Source organism: Berghia stephanieae, chromosome 2, assembly GCF_034508935.2.
Source record: "Berghia stephanieae isolate SIO BIC M18660-M18661 chromosome 2, UCSD_Bste_1.3, whole genome shotgun sequence".
NCBI classification, from domain to species: domain Eukaryota; kingdom Metazoa; phylum Mollusca; class Gastropoda; order Nudibranchia; family Aeolidiidae; genus Berghia; species Berghia stephanieae.
In genome coordinates, this window is record NC_088361.1 from 61,401,623 (window position 1) to 61,416,362 (window position 14,740).

The 14,740-nt window shown below is 33.8% G+C and overlaps 1 protein-coding gene across 4 annotated transcripts in view; it reads left to right on the forward strand.

Annotated features, from left to right (window-relative positions):
- The window catches only part of LOC144965280 (voltage-gated inwardly rectifying potassium channel KCNH6-like), a 302,154-nt gene that overhangs the window by 145,656 nt on the left and 141,758 nt on the right, over window positions 1-14,740 (forward strand). For all 4 annotated transcript variants that reach the window (XM_078900455.1, XM_078900454.1, XM_078900456.1 and 1 more), the window contains exon 4: window positions 9,321-9,452. In XM_078900455.1, coding sequence (XP_078756581.1) covers window positions 9,321-9,452 — 132 coding nt within the window. The remainder of the gene's footprint in view (window positions 1-9,320; window positions 9,453-14,740) is intronic.

Genomic DNA, 14,740 nt, shown 5'->3' on the forward strand with positions numbered 1-14,740 from the left:
CATTAGATGGAGCTGATACCAGTTTCTGTGTCAGCGACTCGAGTATTATATTGGCGTGCTCTTAAAAAGACGTATTTAAAATGTTGGCCAGCAAACTATCGGTCGACTAGAATGACCCTCATCTTGCTAAAAACTCTAAAACCTGGGACTTCCGTGAAGACGAGGGTCATAGTCATCGATTGATGTTTGAAAATCGAGTTTTCTGGCCTAAATTTTCGATACGTGTTTTTCCAGAGTATGGCAGTGTAGTGTACACAATGTAGTGTATACAATTGGGCCTTGAACGAGCATTTACATCACACTTAAGTCTTTAATCGTGAAATGTGTTTTCTTTTCACGGTTCTCCTTTTATTTGTCTGGTTACAAGAGCAAACTCGAGCGTTTTCACCAAGAGGGCGCTGAAAGCGATACGAATCATTGCCTATTATGGCTCTCTTTGATTGATTATTCCCGCTGGGTTTGTTTTTGTCCACCTGATCTGATAATACAACGATTGACAGAACTTACTTGAGGAAGATTGGCGTCCTATTTAGAGGATAGTATGCAATTTTATTCCCCTGATTTCACGCAATGGAAAACGCAATCAAATCTGGATATGCAAAAGTCAAACAGAGGTATTTGTATAGCCGTAACTTCGACTCTCGATCAAAAAGGCTATAGTTTGAATCTGAAAGAAAACGCATTGAATTTTGTCAACTGATTAACTTACTTCCAATTGTCATTAGCCCATTCACAGACATGTTTTACCTAAGAGTTCTCGTTTTTTCGAATGTTCGAAAAGTAGTCGGGAAACCAAAAGTCATGCCTCTTTTTAAGACTCAATTCAAAGTCTGACATTGTCAATAAAAAAATGAAGCTGACCCAATGAAACTAATAATGAAGCAAAAAGTAAAATTAATGAGAAAGAGAAATACGTTCTAACAAGTGTATCCAATTTGCACACTATAATTTTTTAAATTAGGTGTTTTGAACTTTCCAGACAGAAACAGAGAACAAGATGTTATGGTAATACAGGAAACCACAAACACAGAATATGACTTTTGACATTTTAGTCTCCGGTGTCAAATTGAGGATCTAGTTTGTCAAGACCGAAAATAAACACTACAAAGTGACTTCAGATGCTCAGGAGGAAATGGCCAATTTGGAATCATTTCTACTAAACAGTTGCCAGATAGCTTTTGATCAACAGTGCGAGATAAACATTGGTTTTAAGGAAAATGTTTTATTGAGGGTTTTTAAAGCAATAATATCTAATATTATGCTAATTTTAAATTGGTTGATATAAAAATATTCATTTACATATTCCGCTTTTAGAGTAGGTAACGCCTTATGCTTTATTGTAATGATTGAATTATTTGGTATCTGTAACATGTCTAGCTTGGAATCTCAGTATTCAAAATATGGGCGAAGAATTTGTTGGAAAACGTAATTCTCCAGAGCCTGAGTTTTCCCCATTTTCTCTAGTGTTAAATGGACAGCAACAATAGTTGCATAACCTTTTAGTTGAATGATAATCTATTGCAAAGCTCCCCCCCCCCCCCCCCCCATCATAATCAGACGCATCTCCCACGAGTGCACAACAAAAGGGTGTGGGCAAGACGAATCCTCAACATTAGATGGAGCTGATACCAGTTTCTGTGTCAGCGACTCGAGTATTATATTGGCGTGCTCTTAAAAAGACGTATTTAAAATGTTGGCCAGCAAACTATCGGTCGACTAGAATGACCCTCATCTTGCTAAAAACTCTAAAACCTGGGACTTCCGTGAAGACGAGGGTCATAGTCATCGATTGATGTTTGAAAATCGAGTTTTCTGGCCTAAATTTTCGATACGTGTTTTTCCAGAGTATGGCAGTGTAGTGTACACAATGTAGTGTATACAATTGGGCCTTGAACGAGCATTTACATCACACTTAAGTCTTTAATCGTGAAATGTGTTTTCTTTTCACGGTTCTCCTTTTATTTGTCTGGTTACAAGAGCAAACTCGAGCGTTTTCACCAAGAGGGCGCTGAAAGCGATACGAATCATTGCCTATTATGGCTCTCTTTGATTGATTATTCCCGCTGGGTTTGTTTTTGTCCACCTGATCTGATAATACAACGATTGACAGAACTTACTTGAGGAAGATTGGCGTCCTATTTAGAGGATAGTATGCAATTTTATTCCCCTGATTTCACGCAATGGAAAACGCAATCAAATCTGGATATGCAAAAGTCAAACAGAGGTATTTGTATAGCCGTAACTTCGACTCTCGATCAAAAAGGCTATAGTTTGAATCTGAAAGAAAACGCATTGAATTTTGTCAACTGATTAACTTACTTCCAATTGTCATTAGCCCATTCACAGACATGTTTTACCTAAGAGTTCTCGTTTTTTCGAATGTTCGAAAAGTAGTCGGGAAACCAAAAGTCATGCCTCTTTTTAAGACTCAATTCAAAGTCTGACATTGTCAATAAAAAAATGAAGCTGACCCAATGAAACTAATAATGAAGCAAAAAGTAAAATTAATGAGAAAGAGAAACACGTTCTAACAAGTGTATCCAATTTGCACACTATAATTTTTTAAATTAGGTGTTTTGAACTTTCCAGACAGAAACAGAGAACAAGATGTTATGGTAATACAGGAAACCACAAACACAGAATATGACTTTTGACATTTTAGTCTCCGGTGTCAAATTGAGGATCTAGTTTGTCAAGACCGAAAATAAACACTACAAAGTGACTTCAGATGCTCAGGAGGAAATGGCCAATTTGGAATCATTTCTACTAAACAGTTGCCAGATAGCTTTTGATCAACAGTGCGAGATAAACATTGGTTTTAAGGAAAATGTTTTATTGAGGGTTTTTAAAGCAATAATATCTAATATTATGCTAATTTTAAATTGGTTGATATAAAAATATTCATTTACATATTCCGCTTTTAGAGTAGGTAACGTGGAATGGAAATACAAATTTTTTTCTGGGGGGTTTCTTTATTGCTTTTTTTTGGGAGGGGGGGGGGGATCTCGTAAAATTTCGGTAAAATATACTTACTTACCCACGTAAATAGCCAACAAATATGATGTACGTAGTGGAATGTATGTTTTTCTCGACGTTATATATATATTTGGGGGGGGGGGGGTCAAATCTCATTTATAAGGGTTTTTGTTTTCAAAACGAGCTCCCATTATTTTTAAAAGCAATGAAAGAGATGATCTTGTGAATATTTATAGCGCTCTTGATGCGTTTTCAACGCCCATTCCGTGTAATGACATCAACATAAATTCGAAATTGATTGTTGGAATGGGTCGATTAGCGATTCGTGAACATGCAATGTTTGTGTTACTGCTTATAAATAAGTGACAAATCAGGAAGTAGGCACTGGTATAAAATAACTATCTGAAAAAAAATCCTGTGACTGAAACAAAGCAAGAAAGAAAAATACTTATAAATATGAATTGATTATAAACAATCGTGTGTAGACATCTAATTAATTTATGTCTCCCGGAGCTAATTTTATTAGTATGGTGAGGATTGACATTTACCTATATACAGGTCTGACATCCGAACGCAATTGTGGGCCTAGGTTGACACGGCTGTAATGGACAATATTTTGCGTCATTTTTTTTTTTTTTTGAGATTTCTCTTACGACACAATGAGTCCATAATGAATTGGGTTATCAGACTTGCAAATAAGCGCACGTCAGTGAGGAATGCAGCAGTCCTCCCTGACACAACTTAACAGCGTACGTCCCTGAAAATCCATCTATATACCAGCGGTTGGAGGAAACAATGTGGCAGGATGAATTGGCCAAATGTCGTGAGAAAAATAAATTATATATATAGATAGAGAGATAGATAGATATAGACATGATATAATAAAATCGGAAAATGGACATACCTTTTGAACCAAAATAAACATTTTTAATCTGTTAAGACAGAAAGAAAATAATTACACGAAAGAAAATAATTTTGTACAAAGATGCAAGTACTTTGAAGTAAATGTGTATTAATTTAACAATCACATAAACATAGTAGCATATTAAACTAGAGCAGTGATTTCGTACTTATGCACTATCTAATAATATATGTGTAATGGCCGCATAGTGATGTTTATTAATGCATACAACGAGTATTCGTTATTAATAATAGGCTCAATATATTATGCTTTGGAGATATTAGAGTCACCGAGTATTAATGTTATTGTTCTTATGAAATATTGGAAAGTTGAATGAAATGTGTCACTATAATCTTGTTGGTGTTATTGGACCGAGCCTATTGGTTGTAACATGGGGATGGATTGCCTATTGTAGCAAGGCCTGGACTCATTCCATTTTGTTTCATATGGGATATCCCTAGGGGTGTTTGCCGCCATTTGTTATTAATAGTCCGCTCTGTTTGAACTGTCGCTGTATCGGGCACGGTTCAGCCATTATTGGACAAGCTTTTTTTTTTGGATCCTCCCCCCCCCCCCCCCATTTCTTTTTTCTTAGTTGCTCGGTATTATTTCACAAAGTTTGTGGTGTCTGTGTCCCTGTATCTTATAGAATTCCAGTTAACACATTGCAACAAAAGTAATGGAAGAGTGTGTTATAAAATTCTGCCTTTGTTACTATTATGGAAAAGAAAACCCATTTAAAAAATAACAAGATGAGGGTCATTTTAATCGATCGTTATTTTAAGTAACGAGTTTTCTAATCAATGTTCATTAACGAACCCACCTACTTTTATAGTGATTTATACATTATTATTATTATTATTATTATTATTATTATTATTATTATTATTATTATCATTATTATTATTATTATTATTATTATTATTATTATTATTATTATTATGTATCCTTTGTGGTCGTAAATGGTACCATTATAATTTTTTGGTTTCATTAAACCTTTTTTTTTCACTTTATGTCTGTTACCATCAAATTTTATGATTTATTGGCGAAAGCCAAAGAGTAAATATTTAAACTTGAAACTTGTTAGTCTCACTTTCAAACGCTGTCTTGCGCTTGTTGAATAGGAAGCATACAAACTTAAGGCATTGTTACCGTGAAGACCGACATACTTATATATATATAATAATATATGTACTTGGCCTATACGTATTAAAGGGCGTTATTGATTTTCAACATCCAGCGCTGTTGGCATTGACAGTTGAGTATGATGTTAGTAGAATCCGAGCAGGACGACGAAAAAAAAAGATAAAAATAAAAATGGTTGACACAAGGGAAACACTCTGAATTGTTCATCCATCCCCGATGGGACGAGGGAAATGGTTTGAAAGCTCCATTCTTAAATATTATTCGGCAAATTAACGTGTCCTTGTGACAGGACTTTTTAAACAAAATGTAGTTAAAAGGGAATACTAAGCAGCTGGAATCTATGAATTGGTAAAAGTAGTGATAAAAAAAAAAAAGAATTTAACAACTTGCCAAAATGAACAAAATACTTAACATAAAAGGTTGAGGTCTCATAACCTTTTCTGCCGTCAACAACAAAAACAAAACGGTAATACTTCAAACAAAAGAAAACAAGCAAACAAACAAGAATAAAATAAAAATAACAACTACAAAAACAAAAACAAAAATAAAAAATAAAAACAAAATAACCCCTTCCCCATAATAAAACCCTCAACAAAATTCTATCAGTACGATATATTATTTGCAGGTCTGATAAGCAAAATTGTTATTGGTTCATTGTCGTTATAGAAATACTCTCAAACCAACGCAACATAATGTCCATTGTGACAATGTTAAATCAAGCTCATAATCGAGTTCGGTTGCCAGACCTGCAAATATGTACACCTAGGACCAGACAGCATATTATTAGTTCCAACGGGATAAGCGGTGGTGTCATATTTTAGCACGTTCTCTTTAAGCATATTGTTCTTATTTATAGCTGTTATATTTGATTTTGTCTGCCGATTCAAAGACCTCTGTGATTAGCACTCTAAAATTAGAAAGAAAATAAATATGATGTTGCTATTGGGATTCGACCTAGCCCGTTACTTTACTTTTGGAAGTCTCTGGTTAAACATACCGTGCCATGGCAATGATTCGAACTCGAGATTATTGTCTTAAGGTCACAATGAGTTTACACGTGTCTTAAGGTCATATCGTGACACAGTAATGGTTTTATAACTTGAGATTCTTGTCTTAATTGACAGAATGAGTTTACATGTTACTACAATGTGACATGACAATGGTTCGACCCTAAACTCATTGTCTTAAGGCCAGAATGATTTAACACTTGCCACCATGACAATGGGTAAAACTTGAGATTTTTATCTTAAGGTCAGAATGAGTCTGCACGATACTACTCCTATGTGCTATGACAGTAGTTCGAACTCGAGATTCTAGGTCAGAATGAGTTAACCCTGTATCACTTTGTGTAACGGCAATGGTTCGAACTCGAGGTTTCGTCTAAAGGTCAAACTGAATCGAAACGTTACCACTTTGCCACAACAGGGCCCGATGAATGTGGTAAGAGGAGAAACAATGGAAGAGTGAGGTACCTGCTTTTCTTCATATGTAAACGGCTTTCTATTTTCATCTTACATCCTATGTCATAATTTCCATTTAAGTATTACCATCTGGCGGGTAGCGTGACTCTTTATTCAACTCGTAACTCTGCCGTTCGTAATCTGGCGAAACATATTTTATTCGTTTTGGCCCAGAAAATAGTTCAAATGATGAGATAATTCTCAACTTTACAAAAAGTCCCCACCTTATTTGAAGCTCTAGTTTTGAGACTTAAAAAAATAAAATAAAGCAATAGGATCATCTCGGTCGATCTTGATATTTGAATCATAGTTTTCTGACCAAAAGGAAGCAAGACGTGTTTGGCATTGTTCACAGAACAACTTGTGAGTTTCATATTATTCGCAAACGGCATATTGCTAAGTCTAGTGCATTGCACTGCAACTGACGCCTGTGTAATGACGCTTTTGTTTGTGTTTTGTTTTGTCTTAAGAAAGACACAAGAAAAATCCCTATGAAAGTATGTCACATTTTTCTCTTACTCAAAAAAGTTATTGGCAATATACAAGGGTGGGGTGATATATAAGTACCGTTTTGTATTGCCTTTTTTGTTTTCTACGGTACAAACATACATAACACACGAAATGAAAGCTTAGAATCTCAGCTACGCATCGTACCATTTTTTCATATAATCACCAACACGAGGACCACATAGCTGCCAGCGACGAACTAATTGGCGTATGGCGTCTACGAAGAATCCCTGTGATTTTGCTCGGCACCATCGACGAACATCTGCCGCTACCTCCAAATCACTGTTTTAATGGTTTCCTTTTAGATGCTTCTTGAGCTCGTGGAACAAGAAATAGTCAGATGGGACAAGATCCGGACTAAATGAAGGGCTAGGGTGCTTTATGGTGGACGTTTGAACAGAATTTGACGACTAGTGTGTGGTCGTCCATTGGCATGTTGCAATATCGAATCTCTGCCTTCTCGAACACGTATCAGTGTATTTTTGAGGGCTCATGGAGTTGAAGCATATTGTTTCAAGTTCTCTGTTTGCACCTGTTCAAGAAATTCCACGTGATCAAGGCCTTCCCTGTCCCAGAAAATAGTAAACAAGACCTGTCTTGCAGAGACAATGAATTTGAATTTTTTTTGGACTTGGAGAAGATTTATGCCTGTATTCCATTGCCTGCAATTTGGTTTCGGGAATCGTGGTAGTGGACCCAGATTTATCACCAGTCAAAATTTTCTGTAGAAAATTCTCTCCTTCCTTGTTATATAAAGTTTTAAATGTTGGGTCCAAATGTCTCTTCTCTGCGCCTTTTCTTCTGACGTCAGCTATCTTGGGACACATTTTCTCAACCGCGTTGTCTTAGTAAGGCTGTGACGTCACTCAATTTTGAACACAAATGTCGCCACATGAAATAGTTGTTGCACATGAGTGTAGAAATATGGTTTGAGAGTGTGTGTGTGTGAAGTTTTATGATTGTACATGAAATATGTTTTGATTTATGGGCAAACGGTACTTATATATCAGTCCACCCTCGTATTTTGTTGCAATTCCTTTCTCTAGTTTTAGGCAGAAAACATGTTGCACTGTGAATGTATCATAAAGAATTATTCATAGAAAACATCAGTTCACAAAAGAACACAATCCGTGTGTCGGAATCAGGGATGTGTTTTATTGTAACCTGAAAATAGTAGGTATAATCGTTTTACCAAGAGGGCAGCGACACGTAACTATTTTACTGCCCTCTCTGTGATAACAAGTAATTGTAAGGGTGACCAGGTACACAATGTGACAAATTATGATATGAAAGATACTCACCATGGCTGTTAAAAGGTTAGTACAGTTAACATTGTAAACATTTAGACTTTTAAAAAATGTTGTCGCGGATTTTGCTTTCTATTTTGATCGTGGTATTAGTTGTTTTGTTATTTTTTGTTTGTTTCTTTTTTCCTTTCTTTAAAAAAAGGTTTAGGGTAAGCCTTCGTCTGTTTCGGGTCTTAATGATGTGAATGCGACACGTGTGTACTCAAATGTCGATATTATTCAGAGATAATCACCCTATTTTCTAATGTGTTTGGAAAAACAGTCTCAGCAATATTGATGTCTAATAATACAATGCATTGCAGTTGCAGACATCTCTTGCGTAATGTACATTCCTTTCGTCCGGTTATAGGTATGGCCGCCACTACTGAGGTTCGATCCCCAGTCGAGGAAGAATTATTTTTTAGGATGGATTTTTACTTGAATTTTTATTTCTTTCTTTGTCTGGCACTGTTTCATACACACTTATTCAGATCTTTATTTTACACCAGTGCCTGCTCTCTAATTTCTCAATTTGAAACTATCAATAGCTCATGCTATGCAACTCCCGACCCCCATGGACTGTGAAAGACTCGTTGCATATATACAGATAGATTTTACCATAGACGCTGTTGATCTGTAGAGTTAATTGATTGACACAATTCTACTAAAAGATCAGGGAATTCAAGAAATTATTTATTTATTACCACATCACGCATCAATGAATCATGAATCGCCCTTTATTAATTTAACTTGAAATTCATTTTGGTGGACTCCAAAGTACCGCATTTTTGGAAACACGTGAAGAGTATTAATATCTTCAATGATATTGAGGAGTTTTACATTATAACATTATGTGCTCTTGGAACACTCTCTACAATAATATTATACGATGCGTATATTTGAAAAAGGTCAGTTTTGGAAATCTAAACGGATATCATTGTCATGGTCCATGCATTTTGATTTCATTAAGCAGTGAGCTTATGGTAAATAAAAAAAAACATCACTTATCACTGCTCATTCTCAATTTTTTTCTGCACCTTTCAGGAACCCGTTTCTTGTGCAGTGTCCTGGTGGCGCCGGTCAAGAACGAGACAGGGGACATAATCATGTTTATCATCAATTATGAGGACATTACCGAGACAGCGACCAAGAGTGAACTCAAGAAATTCACAAACAGTAAGACATTCTTATCATATGGAAGAAATATGTAAGGCAATGTTTATGTAGAAGAGCCATTTAGACCAGTTTGCAAATTGTGTATCTTTTACGTAATACGTGTGCCCAAGTACAAGAGTTAAATATTTCTCGCTCAAATCATTGTACTATATAATCGTAGGGACCTACTTTTTGCGGTCCAAACAATCTGGCCACTTTGATAGAAACAATTTATTTTTCTTTCTTTCTTTTTGTTTCCTTCTATGTTTTGCAAGTTGGAAAGTCTAGTTCAACACTAGATTCAAAAAGCCTTTGGTGCTGCTGTTTGTTTACCGTATACGTTTCCCATAATTTTTTGCAAAGATCAGGTTCTTTCGTGAACTAAATTCTGCTTAAAATACGCTTATAGTCAGCTGGTGGTTTATCCGATAACAGATAATGATCTTGTTATATGTGGATTTGTCCGCTCTGATTGTGGCCAAAGACTGATATACAATAACTCTCAGCAATAAAATTAACCATTGTGCTAGCTGATTTACAGCAAACATTGTTTGACAAAAGAGATGAGAATAACATTCTGGTTAGTAAAATAACAGAACTAAAACAAGCATAAAAGCTTCATGTAAAACTTGAAGTTCATCCAGGCAAACGGATGATTATGCTTATTTTTGTTGCAGGATGCTTTAGATATAGTTGGATAGCGCCACGTATTTCTTCCTATAACACAAAGGATAGGCTATGTTTCTGTCAGAGAAATGCTGATTCAGGGACGCATGAATACATTTCAAAAAGCGTTTCTGAATGAGAACATTTTAAGTCATTGTATTTTGTAAACTGGTCAACGCTCGTGTGTACGGGGAATCGATATAATGTACTTCTTCCTTTATTTCTTGTCGTTATTTATTTCATTTGTCAATGTTGTTTTAAAGATAGGGAAGAAGTGTGGGTGAATAGTTAAACATGATTTTCATAAAACAAACTCTCTAAATTCAATCGTGATATGTAGAGCTAGCAGCAATTTACTTAACAACCCTATTCATAAAAAATGTAGCCTACAATTTTATTTCAAGTCGTGGGATCTCACTCTGAGATCTTGTGGACACTACTTAATTTATCTTTTTAAAATCGTATACAAAAGTATGCAATGTTGATAAAAGACATTGGGCAAAGAAATCAGTAAAATAGATTAATGATTGAAACACTTCTACAATATCGCTTAGAGCATGTTGAATCAGTATCGTAATAGTAATTCCCAAAGTCGCAACGGATAAGTCGTGCTGAAATGCACTCCAAATGTCATTTTATCAAAAGAACAATAGTTTTCAAAGCAGTTGCATCTCATGTTTAATATAGGATACTCTGTTTTTTGCAGGGTAGATATAATTGTTCTCTTCAAATTATTATTTATAAACTGATTTATTTTATCAACGTTTATTTGCAACAAATTTGCTTCAAATTTAAATTTTGAAATAACCTATCGAAACCCAAATGGAAAAAGAATTCGTTTAAGTAAAATTAAAGTCAAACATAAATAGGACATGAATAAAATTGATTGATCAAATGATGTGAAACCCCTCTTCAACGTGATGGGTTTGCCCCTCGAGCTATTTTGAAATTCGATTTCTCTAAATTAAAAACAAAGACAAAACATTACGACAATTGAATTTACCATGATTCGAAAATAGAAATTTTTAATAAGAATTGGAAGAAATGCAATAACTGTCATCTCAGAAGCTGAACTCAAAAATATTTCAATTTAATTAAATGAACCAATTTTATTTTATTCCAAGTTCAATTATATTTCATATCATTTTCGATATTGTTATATTAGTAAATAAGTTAGACCCAATGTCATCTTATTTTTTTTGGTGCCATGAATATTGAAATTCAGAGGAGAGTTCTACTATACGGACTTGTAAAACATTTATGTAAAAATAATTTGTAGGGTTTTAATGTGACCGGAAGTTTTCAACTTTGCTTTTTGTTTAATTCGATAATCCTATAGAGCCATACAAACAAGTTTATTTCGGTCAATTTTTGTCTTTTCAATAAAAAGCCGTAAAATGCACAACGTAAATGCGACATGATCATCTAATTAGAATACGAGTAAAATACATGGGACTCGAACACAAAATGAAAAATTATTCACCAAAGTGGTGAACTCTTTGAATATTATGTAGGTAAACATGAAAATGGGATTACCCCATAATACAATGATTAGCTGGTCATGTGATGTTTGCGTGATATACCTTACGGCGTGAGTGTGAGAGAAGTGATGACGTCGGTAGCATCGTCATATTATTGGTGTGTTAGATTTTTTGAGTGACCCTTTTCTAGTGTGACTTTCTATCATTTTTTGAATGAATCGCACGACTTATCCCAAATGAAAGTTTGTTTTTTCTAAGATTCCCGTCATCACGTTTGTATTAGGGCGGTTTGTTCCATGACACACACACACATATCAGGAGATTTGAACACAATGAATTGATACATCTAATTTTGCATGAAGAATGCAGGCAAACTTTTCCTCAAGGAAGTCTTGTCGCTGATTTTGCTCTGCTGATTGGAGTCTTCTTTTCTCCTGTCAAGGAATGGTTGAATGCCACTCCTCACACCCGTATGCCACCCACACAAATTATATCCATTTCAATAAGAAAAATATTAATCCAAATGACAAAAATAATAGAAGACTGAATGATTCATTTAATTCAAATACTTTGTTTTTTTTATCTTTAAGGTTAGTAAGTTAGTTCAAGACAAATTTCTTCTCATGTAAATCTAAGGGTGATAATAGTATGTTTTTTATTTTAGTAGTAATAACAATATTCGTAATACTATCAATACCATAATAATAATAATAATAATAATAATAATAATAATAATAATAATAATAATAATAATAATAATAATGATGATGATGATGATGATGATGATGTCAATGATGATGATGACGTGATGATGATGACGATGATGATGATGATAATAATAATAATAATAATAATAATAATAATAATAATAATAATAATAATAATAATAAAATAGTTTGTTTTTGAAGCGCTTACTCCTTTTTAAACGACAGCCTTGATACTTCAATTCAGAGTGTTTATCAATTCAACGATTTATTATTCAACGATGGTTTATAATACAGAGACATTAAATTCCTGTTTATGACAATTGAAAAAAAAAAGATGTCAAGAAATGAAATACGATTGACTTATTTTAAGAAGTCCGAGATTTACATTAGAATTAGATGGACAACGAACAATCATTTTTACGGTTACTTAAAAAAAGAATCATAAATTACTGAAAATCAAAGAGTCGGCGATATTGATTAACTAGGACTATGCAATATATTGATTTCATTTCAGTTATATGTTTTACCAGTCGCTCTATTCTTTATCAAGTCAATAATTGTTATCTTGTTTTTGCCATTGCTTCTATATTTTTGGAGATTTTTGTTTTATCAATGCCCTTATATTGTTAGTTAAAATAGAATCCATCGTGGTATTTGGTCAGTTACAGAATGTTATGAGCAAAATTATATCACTTCAAAACTGATATCATAGCAACAGAAAACACACCTTTGTGGTAGTTTTAAATATCAAAGCGACCCTTCTATAGGTATAACTGACAGTCATCTAAAAAAAAAGAAAAAGAAGAAAGGGGACATTGAAATGAAAAAAGTCCCGACTGGTTAGGCCCATAATATATTGGTATACGTCTTTTGTCATTGCTATGACTTATTGGATACACACACATCCACAAACATATCCACACATACACACACACACACACACACACACACACACACACATGTTTTCATACATGTAATACATCCATACGCAAACATTCACGCACACACAAGTAGCGTTGAATAGACAACTAATCCATCGACAATCTTCGTCATGTCAGATGTTATTTTGGTAAAAATTCCATCAGCAGCAGCACACTGACGTACTCTGAAAAAAAAATCCGTTTTAAAGTATTAGCCATAAAATTCATCCTTCAAATATCGATGTATTAAAATAACCCTCATCTTGTCAAAAACTCTCAAACCTGAGATTTGCACGGTGATTTTAAATCGATTGATATTTGAAGGACGAGTTTTCTGGCTAAAATTTACAAATCGTGTTGTTTCAGAGCACAGACTTGAGACAATCCTTCGCGGAAAAGTTTGCGTGACGTCATGAATTTTATCATCAAACCAAATCTTTCTTTTTAGAATTTAATTAGGAGATCCTTCCGTTGAGAGTGCATTTTGTATTCTCTTTTATTTAAAAATTTCTTTCTTATTATTTTCCCTTTCTGTCAATAATTTATTCAATTATACCTTAGTTTTTGTCGGGTTTTTTTTTGTCTAGTCTTGTTTTCGTTCTCTTTAAAATTATATTATTATTATTTTTCTTTTATTGTGAATAATATAAACCTGAAGGTGATTTACCTTTGTATGTTTTAAATAGATTAAGCACCATAAATTCAATAATTCCCAGAATTACATATTTTCTTCGTTCACGTCAAATATATTTTCTTTATCACCCTTTTTATTATAACTTTACATTTATTTATCTTCATATCTTTTTCTGTATTATATAACTCCAGTATTTCGGCATACATTTCAACTGTTTATATCTAAATATTTACATATATATATGTTATTGTGAGTAGTAAATTGCTTCCTGCGGTATGCGTATGATGAGTTGAAATACATTATAATCTTATTCTTGAGGCTGACGAATAAAAGAGGTATCATTTATTGACCAGCTTTATTTTCCATAAATCTCTGAATAAAAAGTAGTATTTTTGGTTTTCAGTGTAAATTTGACGAAGTCCACAAAGTGGCACTCTAGCTTGAAATGTTCTTCTTTTTTTGTAGAGTAAATTCAAATAATTAAAAATAGCAAATGCCAAAAAGTAAATAAATAGAATAGTAATACAAAGTGTATAATCATGTAATGTAGAATAGTAATTATTACACTCTAAATTCTTGATTTGAGAGAAAATAATATATATCGTTCCAAATTTGGATTTCTTGGCCAATCCTATATTTTTTATCTAAAATTGCAATGTCCATCGAAGCAGCAAATTAACAGGAAATATTTCCCAAAATGATTTTTCGCATAATTGCACCTCTCTTTGTTTCGTCACGTATATTATCAAAGCATAGAGTAGCTCATGAAGAACTTGAAATGTCAATGGTTTCTTAAAGTCATAAAACTAAACAAATGATATAATTTTGTTTTGGTTAAAAATTTAATATTTTCTTAAAAGTGAAGTGAACAATTTTATTGACTTGATAAATTGATGTCAAA